A 15,449-nucleotide genomic window follows, 5' to 3' on the forward strand; every position below is an offset into this window, starting at 1 on the left:
GGCTCACTGGCTGAGCGTGGTGTTGACAACACCAAGACAAGGGTTAAGATCCCCTTACCAGTCATCTTTAAAAAAAAAAAAAAAATAGTCTTTTCAGAGTCTTGCAATTTAGACAAGTGATTTCATTGGTAGTTTGTCTAAAATAAATAATATTTTTAACTTAAAGTAATGAAGTATATAGTTAATTAGGATTTTTAAGCAATTATTATCATTGCCATACTAAGTACATTAATTGAAACTAATAATGAGTATAATGACTTTATGCCGAAAAGACTTGAAAGGTTAAGGACAGATACTTATTTTAATCTGCACTTTATTTTTATGAACAAATTCTTAGTGATAAGAATTTTAATGCATTTTCTACTTCATAAACTCCATGGGATGGGAGTGAGAAAATCACAATTCCCTGGGCCATTAGGTTAAACAGGATACTTCTCTTTATAACAGCACGACATAAGATGTTTGGCTAAATGAGTTCCCATAAAAGCAACCCTATAGATCTGTTCTGTCCAATACAGTAGCCACATGTGACTACTGAGCACTTGAAATGTGGCTAGTTCAAATTGACATGTATTATAAATATAAAACACATTCTGGATTTCAGAGACTTAGTATCACAAAAAAACTGTAAAGTGTCTCAATAATTTTTATATCAGTTACATGTTGAAATGATAATATTTTGGATATATTGTGTTAACAAATATATTTATTAAAATTAATTTCACCTCTTTTTTAACTTTTAATGCGGCTAACAGAAATTTTAAATTGCATAAATGGTTTGCATTGTATTCTGTTCTGCAGCACTGCTAGAGACAATATTAGGAGGGCATGTGTCAGATAAATATGTGTAGGATATTCTACCTACCCTTGCATAGACTCAAGTTTGTATTTAATTTCACTGGAATAATAAATTTAAAGAGGAATCACGATTTATGATTTGAGAAAGTGTTTAGCTTATTAGGGATAGAAGAGGGTTAACTTAAATCAGGCTGCTGAGATCAAGTATTTTTGTGGACTCTCATTTGAATAATCTTGTAAATCTGGCTCCGGACTAATTTGATTACATAAAAACCATCAAATACCACTTTATTTCAAAGTACTATCACACATATACTCTCATTTAAATCTCAGAACAACCCAGTTAATAATGTTTTTTTCAGAAATGGTTCCTGCCTCTTTTTTACATCCTAGAATACCTGAGAGAGGTGTTTTATGCCCCCATGGTGGTGGCTCACTAAGGCAATGGTTGTCTTTGGTTAAAAACTAGGTGGTATGAAAAGGCCTCACAGGGTGAAAAGCTCTGGTTCCAATGTCTTCTAAAAGTTTCCTTCTCTAATAGTTTTGGAGGTACCTCTGAGAGTTCCACATGGAATACCCTGATGAAGCTAAGTAGACTGTGTCACTTAAGAAGTATATCTCATGGGTCAAATAAACCCAAGTACACCCTCTCTTGGCTTTCAGTGTGAACCCTAAGCAGCAAACAGAACTTTAACATTACTGACACTCTTTTCCTCTAGGTTTTTAATTTTACTCTCTCTACTGGTTTGTTTCTGGTTTATGCACAGCTAATAAGTGATTTCCCACTAGTGGCAGTAATAACTGGGAATTTGCTTTTATGGTGATCAGAGAATCTAATTTATTAGCCTTTTTCTTTTCTTCTCTGTTTGCCTATTTGTGAGCTCAAATCAATTAATAATATAATTTATGTCCATTGGAAATGAAACCAGCTCTTTGAGATCTTTAGTGCTAAATTTTTGTGTTTCTGTGTTTAGTTTTATCTGTGGCCGAAACTTCAGGATAGAAGCTGTAAGCTCTTTATGTGTCTGTGTGTCTGTAATTCAGAAAGCTTTTACCTTTGTGTGTGAGTGTGAAGGATTTTCCTACTTCTAGAGGGTACTAATTATTGCCACCCATAAACTAAAGATGCTCTCTTCTGATTGGTTTATACTGACAAATCTGCACTGATATAAATATAATATTCTCAAAATTAACAGAAAATAAACAAGTATTTTAAAAGTGCTAGAGTTAAAAAAAATACTTCTTAAGAAACTTGTAGCTCAGAAACATTTTTATAAAAGAATCCAAGTTTACATACTTAAGGTGAATCTTTGACAAATTAGACTGATTTAATAACTTTGGCTTAAAAAAGAAATCATAATTTTATGTCTTTAGTTTGTCATTACTGAGTTTATTTTTTAGAATAAGATTTGGGTTTGTTTTCTCAATATACTAGTTAATCTAAACTTCCTTAACTTCTTATGCTGGTGTAGGATTATGAAAGATGTAAAATTTGTGTTCAACTTAACTGAATCATAATTGTGATGAACTTTTTTTTATAACAAATAATTGTAGTATGTCACTTATTGGTGGTTTACAAGTTACTTAAAACATAATCACACTACATTTTTGTAGTAAGTTCAGTCTGTCCCCATAACGGAGAGAATGCTTGAGGAAAACCTCCAAACTAAAGCTGTTATTTAGGCTTCAAGTTACTTAAAACATAATCACACTACATTTTTGTAGTAAGTTCAGTTTGTCCCCATAACGGAGAGAATGCTTGAGGAAAACCTCCAAACTAAAGCTGTTATTTAGGCTTAGGGAAAAAATATTTTTGAAACGAGGAGATGTATTTTCATGTATGCTGCTTTACTAATATGTTTCTGAGGCTTATCAGCCTCATACAACAGAATGGTCTGACGTATATCCTGATAAGGGCAGAAAACATTACTGACATATTGATACAGAGATTTGATTTATCATTCTACAGTACTCCTCTGTCCCTTATAGTTAAAAAAAAAAAAAATAAGACCATTTGACTCCGGTAACTGTTGTCAACTAAACTAGACTGGAGAAGGGAAGACTAAAGGCAAAGAGATTTGTTAAGTGCTTTTGCAATAATGTAGATGAGAAATAATGGGAACCTAAACTAAGAAAGTACCAGAGTTATACAGAGATAGTAGAGATATTTAGTTGGTAGAACCTATGGATATCTGATTGGATAAAAGGGGTTGGTAAAATACAGAAAATTTCTAGGGAAGCTCCCCAATTTCTAGATCAGAGAACTGGATGAATGCTCATGCCATTTATTTAGATAGGAAAAACAGAAGGAACCACAGCAGGTTCATGAGGGAGATGAAGAGTTCAGTTTTTAAAATGCTATTTATTTATGTATTATGAGATGTTCAGGTAGAAATACCCAGCAGACACTTGGAAACATAGGTCAAGAGCCCATGAGAAATGTTCACACTAAAGATAGAAGCTGGAAGTCACTGGAGACCAGCTTATAATTGAATGATATAGCCCAGCTAAAGTGCACAGGAAAATCCTGGGGAATAGGAATATTGAGGAAAATAAATCTGAGCAGGAGACTGAGCAAGAGAGTTAGGGTGATAAGAAGGAATACCAGGGGCAGATATTGGCAGAGGATCCATGAGAGAAAAGAATTGCAAGAAGTAGAAAGTGAGCAATGGTGTGAAATGCTTCAGAGACATGGTGGGTAGGAAATGGGAAACTCTGTCCACATAACAAGCAACCTGAATGAGAACCATTCAGTGGTGACGAGTATCGAACATAATCCAACCAGGCTGAAGACTGCATTGTTGGAAAAGTCAGAATTAAAAATTTCATTTAGCTTGGGCAGTGCCTCTATAACTAAATGTTCTTACCTATCAGGGCCCCCAGAAGTCAGCCCAGTTAATAATCAACTGCCTGCATTCCTCACTTCTGTAATCTTGCTTACATGCTTGCTCAAGTTACATGAATTTGGAGAAGCTGAAACTAGCAATTGCCTGCTTAAGATATATGCTTAGAAACTGGAACTTAAAAGGTCTGCCTATAAAAGGCCCTGCAAAACCTGTGTTTGGGGTCCAGAATTTCAGAGCAATAGCTTGTCTGGACCCGCTAGCAAAATAAACTTCTGACTCTCCAAACTTCTGAGTGTCTGCCGCTTCCTTGGCAAGTCCAATTCTATAACAGCATGGCAGGGGATAAAGTGGAGGGAGCCAGTCCAAGCAGTGTGGTACAGTGGAGGCTGTGCTTCAGTGCCCCTGACCATGAAGGGAGAGAGAGGGGAAGACCACACAACAGGCAAGGGCTGCAAGGAGGCGTCTTTGTGTTTTTCAAGACATGTTAGGAGAAAAACACAGTAACAGAGAGAGGTCTTCAAAACACTTGGAAATTGTTTTTAAAACATGCTGCCCAAGAAGCAAGAGTGAGAGGGCTAGGGGAGAGTAAGTGCCAGCCTGTGCCATCAGTGAGGAAGGAGGCAGGGGGTGCTAAGCTTGTACTCCAGAAGTTCAGCTCCTTTACTACTGGTTTACCTTTAAGAAGCGCACAATAACCTGTCTTCCTAACCCAAATTTGCAAATGAGAACTCATTAAGAAAAAAAATAAAAGATTCAGTTTTTGCTGGAGCTTGGAATTTTTAATTTCTACCTCATTGGTCTGTAATCTTTGTTTAAAACCAATAAAACTTTTATTTAACTTTTATTTATTTATGTTAAAAACTTTAAGGTATTAAAGGCAAACTGTAACTTAAGGAGGATACTCACAATCCGAACAAGCCAGGATAAGGTAGATGTAGCTGTTGAATAATGAGTATTATAATGGTAGGGGGGGCTCTGATCATCTTCCCATGTCTCATAACGCTCGGCGTAAAACACAGCTCTCTTTGGGTTCAAAGCACCAATTGGCTATAAAAAAAAGAAATATTTTTGTTAAATATAGTCATAGTAAACATTCTAGATAATCAGTCTTTATCCTGAAAGTATTTTAACCATAGAATATAAATAAATAATTTTGTATTATATTTTTACCATTTTGGTTTTGGTATTAATTACAAATCATTAACGCTTGCTAAAAATCACCCAAGAGGATGATTCATATGTGCAAGATTCTAGACTTTACCAAAAGTTTAAGTAAACCAGATTACCAGAGGCGATCCAGTTTAAACTGTTAAGACCAAATTAATACTTTTACATTATTTTCCTGTCTACTTAACAACACACATTGTTGCAAGGTTGCTCGCACAGAGGAATCCAAGACCAATGTTGATATTATAGCTCTTTATTAGTTAACAGCTCTTTTTGGTGTTACAGCTCTTTTTGGTGTTACAGCACTTTATTGCTTGCAAGCAAGGAGAGCACAAGCATCAGGCTACTGTCTCCCCGAATAAAGGGAAGGGGCAGCCTTATATAGCCCAAACTTCCTGCCCAAGTTCTCATTTAGGTCCTTTTATGCAAATGAGGATGCAAGTCTGTTAATTTAGATTGGTTGGCTATGAGACATGGCTCATTGGTCAGTTCTGGAGCCAAATTTGCATTCGGCCCTTAGGGCGGTGCACAACTGCTGTTACCTTTCGTTAGCACACAGCTGTAGGAAGCAAGCTGGGTTACAGAAGCCGAAGTTCGTGATTAAGACAGCCAAGCATAAAATTTCTAAAACAGTTTCTCCAGCGGAAGGGGGCAGGTTTAACAATCAGAAAATGCTCAGGTTTCCCTGCTTCAACATAATGAAAATTTAGCTTGAAGTATAGGAAATCCAAGGAGGAGAAACTGAAGTAGTTGACCAGATGACATCATAATAAAGAAAACCTTCTCTTAATAGCTTGTCACCCAGAGTGAAAGACAATAATCCTTTATATGGAAACCCTGTTGGAATGTTAGTCCCATTCTGAGCACCTATCCTTTTTATTAGATTAAACTACAAAGCTAAGGGTGATGGAAATAATCCAGACAATTAAGATTCCCTAGAAAACATTTTGCTGAGGCCACTAAGACCTCTCCTATCAGTACCACCATCCTATTTGCCAATTATGATGCTAATCCCTATAGTGGAGTACCTGGTAAATGTTCAGGATATAGTCTTTCTCCGCCCTCCCCCCGCAAAGCATCTGTTAATTGGATCATTGTCTCAAACTTCCTAGCACACCTAATCATTAAGAATTTCCCTATAGTGGAGTACCTGGTAAATGTTCAGGATATAGTCTTTCTCCGCCCTCCCCCCGCCAAGCATCTGTTAATTGGATCATTGTCTCAAACTTCCTAGCACACCTAATCATTAAGAATTTCTAGCATAGCATCCGCATGATTTCAAATAGCAAACTGCTTTAGCTTAAATTTTTGTCTGATTTTGGGTTAATGGTCTATGAAGTCCATCCTTATGATATCAAATAGCCACATTATTTTCTTTTAGATTACATATTATAAAAATACATGTACACAGAGAAAACAAAAAATGAATACTGAGTATATCTAACTCCTTTATTTCAAAATTTAGTATTACTAGTTAACTAGGAAGTTCCCCCCAGGGCTTAATTTTAACAAGAGAAGTTATAGAAAATTTGCATTTCAATGGGACACATAATGTTACTTGAGAGAAAAAGATTAGTTTATAAATTGCTGTGGGTCTTTCTTTTGGTCCCAGGAGACTAATTCAAATAATACAATGATGTCAGCAGTTAAAACTCTGTTAGAATTTCCATAATAAACTCTTATTTGCAAGGGTGCTTATCCTGAATATTAAAATTATTTATGTATATACTTTTTTTTGTTAACTAATTATGACTTAACAAAGACTAAACATTTTAATTATTTTTTAAAAAGCTATATTTCCTGTAGACAGTACTGTTAATATCTTAAGGTTCCTAAATTTTGTCTTCATTTTTGTAAAACAAAGTATGAAAGTATAAAACTTTGGTTTAAATATATTTTTTGAACGTTCTAAGGCTTAAAATTTATTCTTTGTTAAATTTCATTGGTTATCTTTCAAATCATCTTACATAGATGTAAACAAAGCAATGTAATTTTGTTCAATATTACATAAAATCTTAATATTTAACATGAATATATAATTACTTTTTTGGTAAAAGGGTAATTACTATAAAGTGGAATGAATGTAAGTTCTGTTACTAAATTTAGATAGTAAGTTTTTCATTTCAAATTGCCTACATATTTTGTACTTTTCTAGACTTTCTAACTCAATAAATGTATTTTTTCAAAGCATTTAAGTTGTTTAATACCTTGCTCTGTCTTGAATATGCTAATAGATTTTTCACATGCATTAAATGTCTGCACAATCCCTAACGACAGACCTTATCTGATACGTTTGTTCTGCAAGACCTCACAAAACATTCTTGAAAAAGGAACATGGCCCTTCCTCTAATCTTTTCCAGCCCTCTCCTCAACTACTGGAAAAAGAATAAAATAAATATTTACATTTTTTATTTTACTCAAGTTTCATCAAAGTTTTTACTGGAGTGTTTAACAGAATAATACTTTGTAGGAAACAGCTGCACAGTATTAAAGTTTGTATATACTTCCGTTAATAACTTTTAACTTTGAATTTTTACGTAATGCAGTTAGAAATCAATTTTATAAAACATGATGTAAATGATTTGGTTTGTACTTACTATCTTTCTATCATTTTGCTTCTAATAGTAGAGAAGCAATAAATTATTTGAAGAAAAAAGCTTCAAAATATTTGCGAAATGAGAATTTCATCATAGATGACATTTTCTTATGAGATCCAAAAAAAAATCCTATCCTATTCTATCCTATCATATTTACCTATATATCAGTCATTATCTACTTATCTATCTACTTTCCTATTGATAAGTTTATAGGTTTGCTGTCTTTAAAATTTGAACAAATAACGCAGTTGTCAATACAATTTGAATTTGGCAGATGAGTAAGGTAAGAACTCTGGTGAAAACGTAAAGCTATATTTAATAAAATTTATAAAATTTCAATCTTTTCCAATTTTTATCATTTCAGATATGATGATAGGGCCGGCCCTGTGGCTCACTCAGGAGAGTGCGGCGCTGGGAGTGCAGTGGTGCTGGGAGCGCCGAGGCTGTGGGTTCGGATCCTATATAGGGATGGCCGGTGCGCTCACTGGCTGAGCGCGGTGCAGGCGACACCACGCCAAGGGTTATGAACCCCTTACCGGTCACAAAAAAAAAAAGATATGATGATAACAAATGGTTATTGTATCAAGAATCAGTTTCCTTTTCTGTCAAATAGTGGGCATTCAGATACAGTCACCTCTGTGCATTTTAGGTGTTACCATACAAAAAGATTTAACTAGAAGTTTAAAACTTATTATTGGATTTATTGCTGTTCTGTACTTGTGAGTTTTCATGTTACAAGTGAACACTGTAACAGATAACAGAAAATGATGCAAACAGATAACTGAAAATGAAAAAAAAAATTTCTATCCCTACAAAATTTTATAATTCAGTTTTTAAAACTGCTATAAAGCCTACATAGCTTGCAAAAAGCACTATTTTCAATATGAACAAATCAAAAGATTCTTACATATGTGTTATATCACCATGTCTATATGAAATACTATTGTATTTATTGAAGAAATGATGTTCAGGATTTTCTCTGCTTTTGCACTCAATTTCCCCTTTTTGAAAACCAAAGGAAGAAATCTGTCTCAAACTTAAGTGCCACAAAAAGCTGGGTTTTCCTGGAAAAAACATTGTGAATTTACTATATGGAATAAAAATTCTGACAGATGCTTGTGGAGATTTATATTATTAAAAGCTGTGAGAAATACTATTATAAATAGAATTGCTTAAATTTGTTTACTCTGGTGTTTCTTTTTATTTCATTTATTTATTTTTTAAACTAGAACCACATCCTTCTTTTTCTTTTCATAACCACTGTTAAAATGCAATAGAACTAGTGCTCCTTAAATTGCACTTTGAGAAATTTTGGTTAGAATCCTTTCATCCTTTTGATGTGTGTTTGTGAGTGTGAACTTTTTCTTTGGTTTCATTTTTCTATTTTCCCTTTCCGTTATCTTAGCCTTGATCTATCAATATTTTTCTATGTTATAAAAACCTTGTAAACTATATCAAGTCCTTTTTTGGGACAGGTATATATAAATTAAATAGGCAAAAATGATCAACAATAATTATATAAATAAAAAAATTTATCGGGTAAATGGTATCATATGAGATATTAGAAGAACTTTTAGAGAACATAAAAGTCTAAGCATAGAGTTGAATTGATTCAAATAAATAAATCAAAAATAAATGTGGACTGATTTGAGGAATGGGCACTGTCATCAAAGTAGATTATAATTTTTAAGAATAAAAAAGTTTTTCAAGGAGAAATTAGAGGTCCAATTTAAGTAATGTTAACATTGAATTCTGATATGTCATGAAAAACTGAAAATCTTCACGATGTTCATGGTAAATGGATTCTACTCATATATGTTCAAGAGCTCACTATATCATATTGTCTTCACCTCCATTTTCTAGACTGATTTTCATAAGTATCTGAGGTCAGCAGGCATTCACCATGAACCTAATCTCATGATCAGGAAACAGGTACCTAGGTCTCCACTCTTTCCACACCACTGCATTGCTTTCTTGTTGCTAAATATGAAATTCTGATCTTGATGTGATTTTTGTTCTTTCATAACTGCCTACCTAATTCCTTATCCATCGTAGATCCTCAGAAATGGAAGGAAACTTACAGGTCTACTAGTCTAACTCTCTCATATTATAGATGAAGACACTGAGGAAAAGTCAAATCAAGATCACATTGCTAGCTGGTGGCTATCCATTTTACAGAAGCAGCTGAAGCTTTGTGGTGCATGAGTTTGAAGCTGGGTACAGCTGATTGATTTGTTTCGCTTCTATGTATTGCTTTTAGTTATTGCAACACTCTTAACACATCCAAGCTTCTAATGTATCTAAGTTGTCTTACCATCTTTCATTATAATAATCAAGGGCTTGAAAATCCTTAGAAGATGCTTCAAGAATTCTTACCTTTTTAATTTTTTCAGTCAGGAACTACATGGTGTCATTCTGAGAACTGTAGAGTTGAATTGATTCAAATAAATAAATCAAAAATAAATGTGGACTGATTTGAGGAATGGGCACTGTCATCAAAGTAGATTATAATTTTTAAGAATAAAAAAGTTTTTCAAGGAGAAATTAGAGGTCCAATTTAAGTAATGTTAACATTGAATTCTGATATGTCATGAAAAACTGAAAATCTTCACGATGTTCATGGTAAATGGATTCTACTCATATATGTTCAAGAGCTCACTATATCATATTGTCTTCACCTCCATTTTCTAGACTGATTTTCATAAGTATCTGAGGTCAGCAGGCATTCACCATGAACCTAATCTCATGATCAGGAAACAGGTACCTAGGTCTCCACTCTTTCCACACCACTGCATTGCTTTCTTGTTGCTAAATATGAAATTCTGATCTTGATGTGATTTTTGTTCTTTCATAACTGCCTACCTAATTCCTTATCCATCGTAGATCCTCAGAAATGGAAGGAAACTTACAGGTCTACTAGTCTAACTCTCTCATATTATAGATGAAGACACTGAGGAAAAGTCAAATCAAGATCACATTGCTAGCTGGTGGCTATCCATTTTACAGAAGCAGCTGAAGCTTTGTGGTGCATGAGTTTGAAGCTGGGTACAGCTGATTGATTTGTTTCGCTTCTATGTATTGCTTTTAGTTATTGCAACACTCTTAACACATCCAAGCTTCTAATGTATCTAAGTTGTCTTACCATCTTTCATTATAATAATCAAGGGCTTGAAAATCCTTAGAAGATGCTTCAAGAATTCTTACCTTTTAATTTTTTCAGTCAGGAACTACATGGTGTCATTCTGAGAACTGTCAGTTATAACAGTGTAGAAATCAAATCTACAGATGCATCTGTGCTCAAGTAAATTTCCTGCCTCCCTTCTTATTCCTCCCTTCTGTGAAGCCTTACATGACACCATCTGGTAATAGTTAGGCAAGTTTATAACCTTTTTTACTCAGTAAACTAGCCCTTCAAGGGAATGTCCTATCTTTTATTCATCTCTGTTCTCAGCACCTAATATAGTACCTGGCTCTTTTTAGGTGAGTAATAAATGCTGAGTGAATGAAGACTGATTAACCTGATTATATAGTATTACCTAAAATTTCCATGTGGAAATTTTAGACAAAACTTTTAGGCAAAAATCAAGACAAATAACAAAGTGAGAAATATTTCTAGCACATAGGATAAAGGGTTAGTTTCCTTAAAGAATGAGCTCTTACAAATCAATAAATAATTAATGAACAATCCAATTAAATAAACGAGCAAGTGATATGAACAAGCAATTCACAGAAAAATGAATGCCAATTTCCAATATATGTAGGAAAAAATAGTATCAGTTCCTACAATGTAATGCGTATCTATTCTTTTTTCTGTTTAGCATCCATTACTTCTTCTTCCTTTGTGAACCACTCCTTCCCACTCTTGGTCTATACTTGGTGCAGGTGAGCTGACCCCATTACCCGACTCTCTGGGTGGGAACATGATTTAGACCTGTCAATCAGCAAATTCTATCCATGTGGCCACTATGACTGGTACAGAACTGGGCACATGATTCAAGTTGATTCAATGAAACTTTTCAGTAACAATCTGGGGAAGAAGCTCTCTCTTTTTCTAGTGGGGTTACAAAGTCATCACTGCTATAATACAGGGAAGCCTGTCTGAGAAGGAAGCCAAAGGAGAAAAGTAATAGAGAAGTGGCAGCCTGATAATACTGGGGAGCCCTTGGGTCCAGTTTCCCCGAAATGACCTATCCCTGGATTTCTCAGCTAGGTAGGCGAATAAAAACTTTATATTTTAAATTAAGGCCAGTTTGGAGGGAAGGAGGGAAGAACGAAGGAAGGAAGGAAAGAAAGAAAGAAAAGACCACAACAGTATGTTGAACTTTCAGAAGGAGAGAACAAACCTAAGGGTACTAGAGATGGGGAGGAGAGGAGAGGGTTTGGGAAGTGATAGGTCGGGTAAAGGGCATAAAGAAATATAACAATTTGTAAGAATGAATATGCTAATAATAAAAAACCTTAATAAAAAACAAAAAAACCCAGTAACATTGAATTCACTTAAGTAGCATTTTAAAAAGCCATTATTAAATGGATGTTTTCAAATCAGCTGATTCATTGAAATAAACCTTATATTTTGAAAACAAACAAACGAAAAAAATAAATTAAGGCCATGTTAACTTTTTGTGACTTATAACCAACAGTCATGAGTACACTGACAATTGTTAAAACATCAAACAATAACTATTTTGATTCACTGGATTATCAAAAATTATTGTTTCATAATACTCAGTACTGGCCAAGGCACAGGAAAACACGCTATCTCTTAATACTGTCGGTAAGAGTATACATCAGTATAAATTTCTTGTGGGGCAAACTGGTATTTTTTTAAAAAAAACGCACATACTTTTGATCCAGTAATTCCACTTTGAGGAATTTATAATATGGAAAGAATCAGATACCAGGATATTTCTCACAGTATTGCTTGAAATGGTAAAACCAAACAAAACAAAAAGCTGGCAGCAGTCTAAATATTCAGTAAGAGACTGGTTAAATACATGATGATATACCCACACTGCTATATAGAATGCAGCTATTCAAAATGACTGATTTGAAAAGATTCCAAGATAAATTCAATTAGTAAATATTGAGTGCCTAGTATGTGTCAGAAATTACTTTAGATCCTAGGATAAGATAAACGAGATCCCTGTTCTCATGAAACTTACATTCAAATGCATATGTGCGTACGTGTGGATTCAAGTGTGTGTGTGTTTATTTAAATTAGGTCAATAAGAAAATATCAGCTATTAGTGCTCTACTGTTGAAACAGAATAAGAAGATAGCAGCAACTGGGTGACAGGGAAGCACCTCTGAAGAAGTAAGTACCTTTGAGCTGAGATGTGAATGACAAGGAGCCAGTCATATGAAATTCAGGGGCAAGAGAATTGAAGAGAGGAAAAATGAGTGCAAGGGCTCTGCAGGAAGCCTGAATGACGTGTTCCAGGAACGGAGAGAAAGGTAGTGTGACCAACGCACAGCAGACAAGAGGAAGCGTTTATGAGATGAGGTGCATAAACAGGTAAGCGCCAAGTCACCTGGCTGTGCAGGCCAGGGTGATGAAACACATTCTAAGGTGAGTATAGCGAAATGACTGAATGGTTTTCAGAAGGACAGAAACAAGACCTGAGTTAGACTTTAGAAAGTTAACTCCAATGGTTTTGTGAAGAACAGCTTATAGGTAATATTGAATGATCATTAGCAGTGCTAGGATTGAAAAAAGCCAGTTGCAGAAAAAGCATCACATAACATTATCAAGGTTTCTATAAAAACCCTACAATATACTCGTAGTTTTGCCTAAATGTTCAGAGAAAACTTTTTGAAGAATATACATGAAATTATAACAATGGTTGCCTCTGGGGAGTGGGAATGACAGAGACGTTGAGTTTTCGCTTTACACTCCTTTTTTACCGTTTGATCAAGAATTTGGTTTATGCCATGCATAGAATTGTAGATGGCTTTTTCAACTATATGACCCATAAATATCTTTCAAATATGAACTTTAATTTTAATTAATTACAGTAACTTTATATTTTGGCTAGTAAGGCCAAATATTTCCAAATATAAATTTCTATTATCAATTTTCTCTGATATTTGAGTCAGCATACATCAAAACCTTATGAATTAAAACAAGTTAAATGACAACATGAGGAAGAAAGACAAATTGAGGAGGTGAGCTATGCTACAGGGTAACTGGCACGATCTCTTCAATAAATCAATATCATGAAAAAAGGAGTGTGGGGGTAGTTAGGAGCTAGTTATTCTAGCCTAAAAGAAACATAAGAGATGTAAGTATCAAACATATTGTGTGGTCTTGACTGAATTCTGGCTCAAATCAACCAATTTTTAAAAACACATGGGGGATAATTGGAATACCCTGATTATAGGCACAATATTAGATAATATTAGGGAATTGTAAGTTTTGTTAGGTGTGATAATAGGGTTCTGGTTATATGGGAAATTGTTATAATTTTTCATACTAATGGATTTAGGGGTAAAATATGATGTCTTTAATTTACTTTAAAATACTTCATCAAAAAAATGGTAAAATGTCAATAATGATAACATCTATGTGTTGCTTAAGTGGGTATTCATTACTATTGGTACTTTATGTTTAAAAACTTCCAAAATAAAAAGTCAAAATTGAAATGGAGTGCAAACACAGTGCAAAACTTTTCAAATCAAACTAAGTCCTTTCTATGCTGCCTATGTTTTGGATTGTTCTTATAGATAAGAATGCTTTAAATGATTAATTTGAAAATTTGTTTTCTCTATCATGTGTGAAAATTGTGTTCTCTTAAGTGGATTAAATCTCCCCTTTGCAATTTTAGACACAGTATTAATTTGCTGAACACGGCCTTTCATCATCAGGTGGACGTCAGTGAATCGCTATACGATTTCTGACACATTCTTAAGGAAATGAACCTGAAGTAAGGAAGCATTAATAAAAGTAAGTGTTAAGATTCATATTTTGCTGGCTATACTTGAGTGTATTTCTTATTACACTTTTACGTGGGGTGGAGTAACGCAATGGGTAGGTGTGTGAGTCTCACGCAGGACTGAAAGGTTTGGAGCTGTGGGATGGCTCACTTTCTGCATGTCCTTTGCTTCCTCTGCTCGTGTCTGACATGACTGTCCATTGTACAGGATACTTTAAAAGATTTCTTTCCTGCTGGGTATTAGGAAGAGCTTTTATTTCCTTTATCTTTCTTTTCTTTCTTTTTTTTTGTCTGGTAGCCTATAAAAACTACTAGGGCATTTAGGAAAGGTGGAGGGCATCTAGAAGATAAACTAATCACTAGGCTGACTTTTTTTTTTTTTAAAGTATATCCTACCTACCTATTGTACAGAAATAATAGCTAATAAATGAAATAGGGCATTTAGGAAAGGTGGAGGGCATCTAGAAGATAAACTAATCACTAGGCTGACTTTTTTTTTTTAAAGTATATCCTACCTACCTATTGTACAGAAATAATAGCTAATAAATGAAAAAAAGATACAAACTACATAACCAGTGCAATTCATCACAGAGTTGTTAGAGTAAAACAAGCACATCCATGTGAGATGCTTAGCACAATGCCTGGCACATAAGTGCACACCAAACGTTGGCTGTCGTTGTTATCGTTACCCCAGAATAATTCCTAAGAAAATTAGTTTTAAATATCTTAATGAAAAGTGACAGTTTCACATAAAAACAATGGACTACCTTAAATCTTCATCTGTCAGTTCTAGAAGTTTCCTTAAGTATTAAGTAGAAGGAAAATAATGGGGATGAAAATTATTTTTAAGATCACCTCTCACTATTTAATATTCTACTTCAGCTAGAAGGAAAGTTTAAAGCTGACCAGTTTTGGCCTAGTTTTGCCATGATAATGCTACACTTTAGATAAGAAAACTGCATAAAGCAGGCTCTCTTTTCCTCTCCATAAATAGTATTCTCCTAACAGCATACAATAGAAAGTGCTACTGTTGTTCCCAGTTCCTTCTTTAACAATTGAAAAATTTCAAAGCAGGACAGGCTCTACCTAGTATTCCCCCCCCCCCCCCT

At 34.4% G+C, this 15,449-nt stretch overlaps 1 protein-coding gene across 1 annotated transcript in view; it reads right to left on the minus strand.

Moving 5' to 3' along the window:
- The window catches only part of NBEA (neurobeachin), a 438,994-nt gene that overhangs the window by 84,546 nt on the left and 338,999 nt on the right, over positions 1-15,449 (minus strand). Inside the window, 1 exon segment of the mRNA XM_008575128.1 lies at positions 4,551-4,691. Coding sequence (XP_008573350.1) covers positions 4,551-4,691 — 141 coding nt within the window.

Source organism: Galeopterus variegatus, unplaced genomic scaffold (assembly GCF_000696425.1).
Source record: "Galeopterus variegatus unplaced genomic scaffold, G_variegatus-3.0.2 Scaffold1141, whole genome shotgun sequence".
NCBI classification, from domain to species: Eukaryota; Metazoa; Chordata; class Mammalia; order Dermoptera; family Cynocephalidae; genus Galeopterus; species Galeopterus variegatus.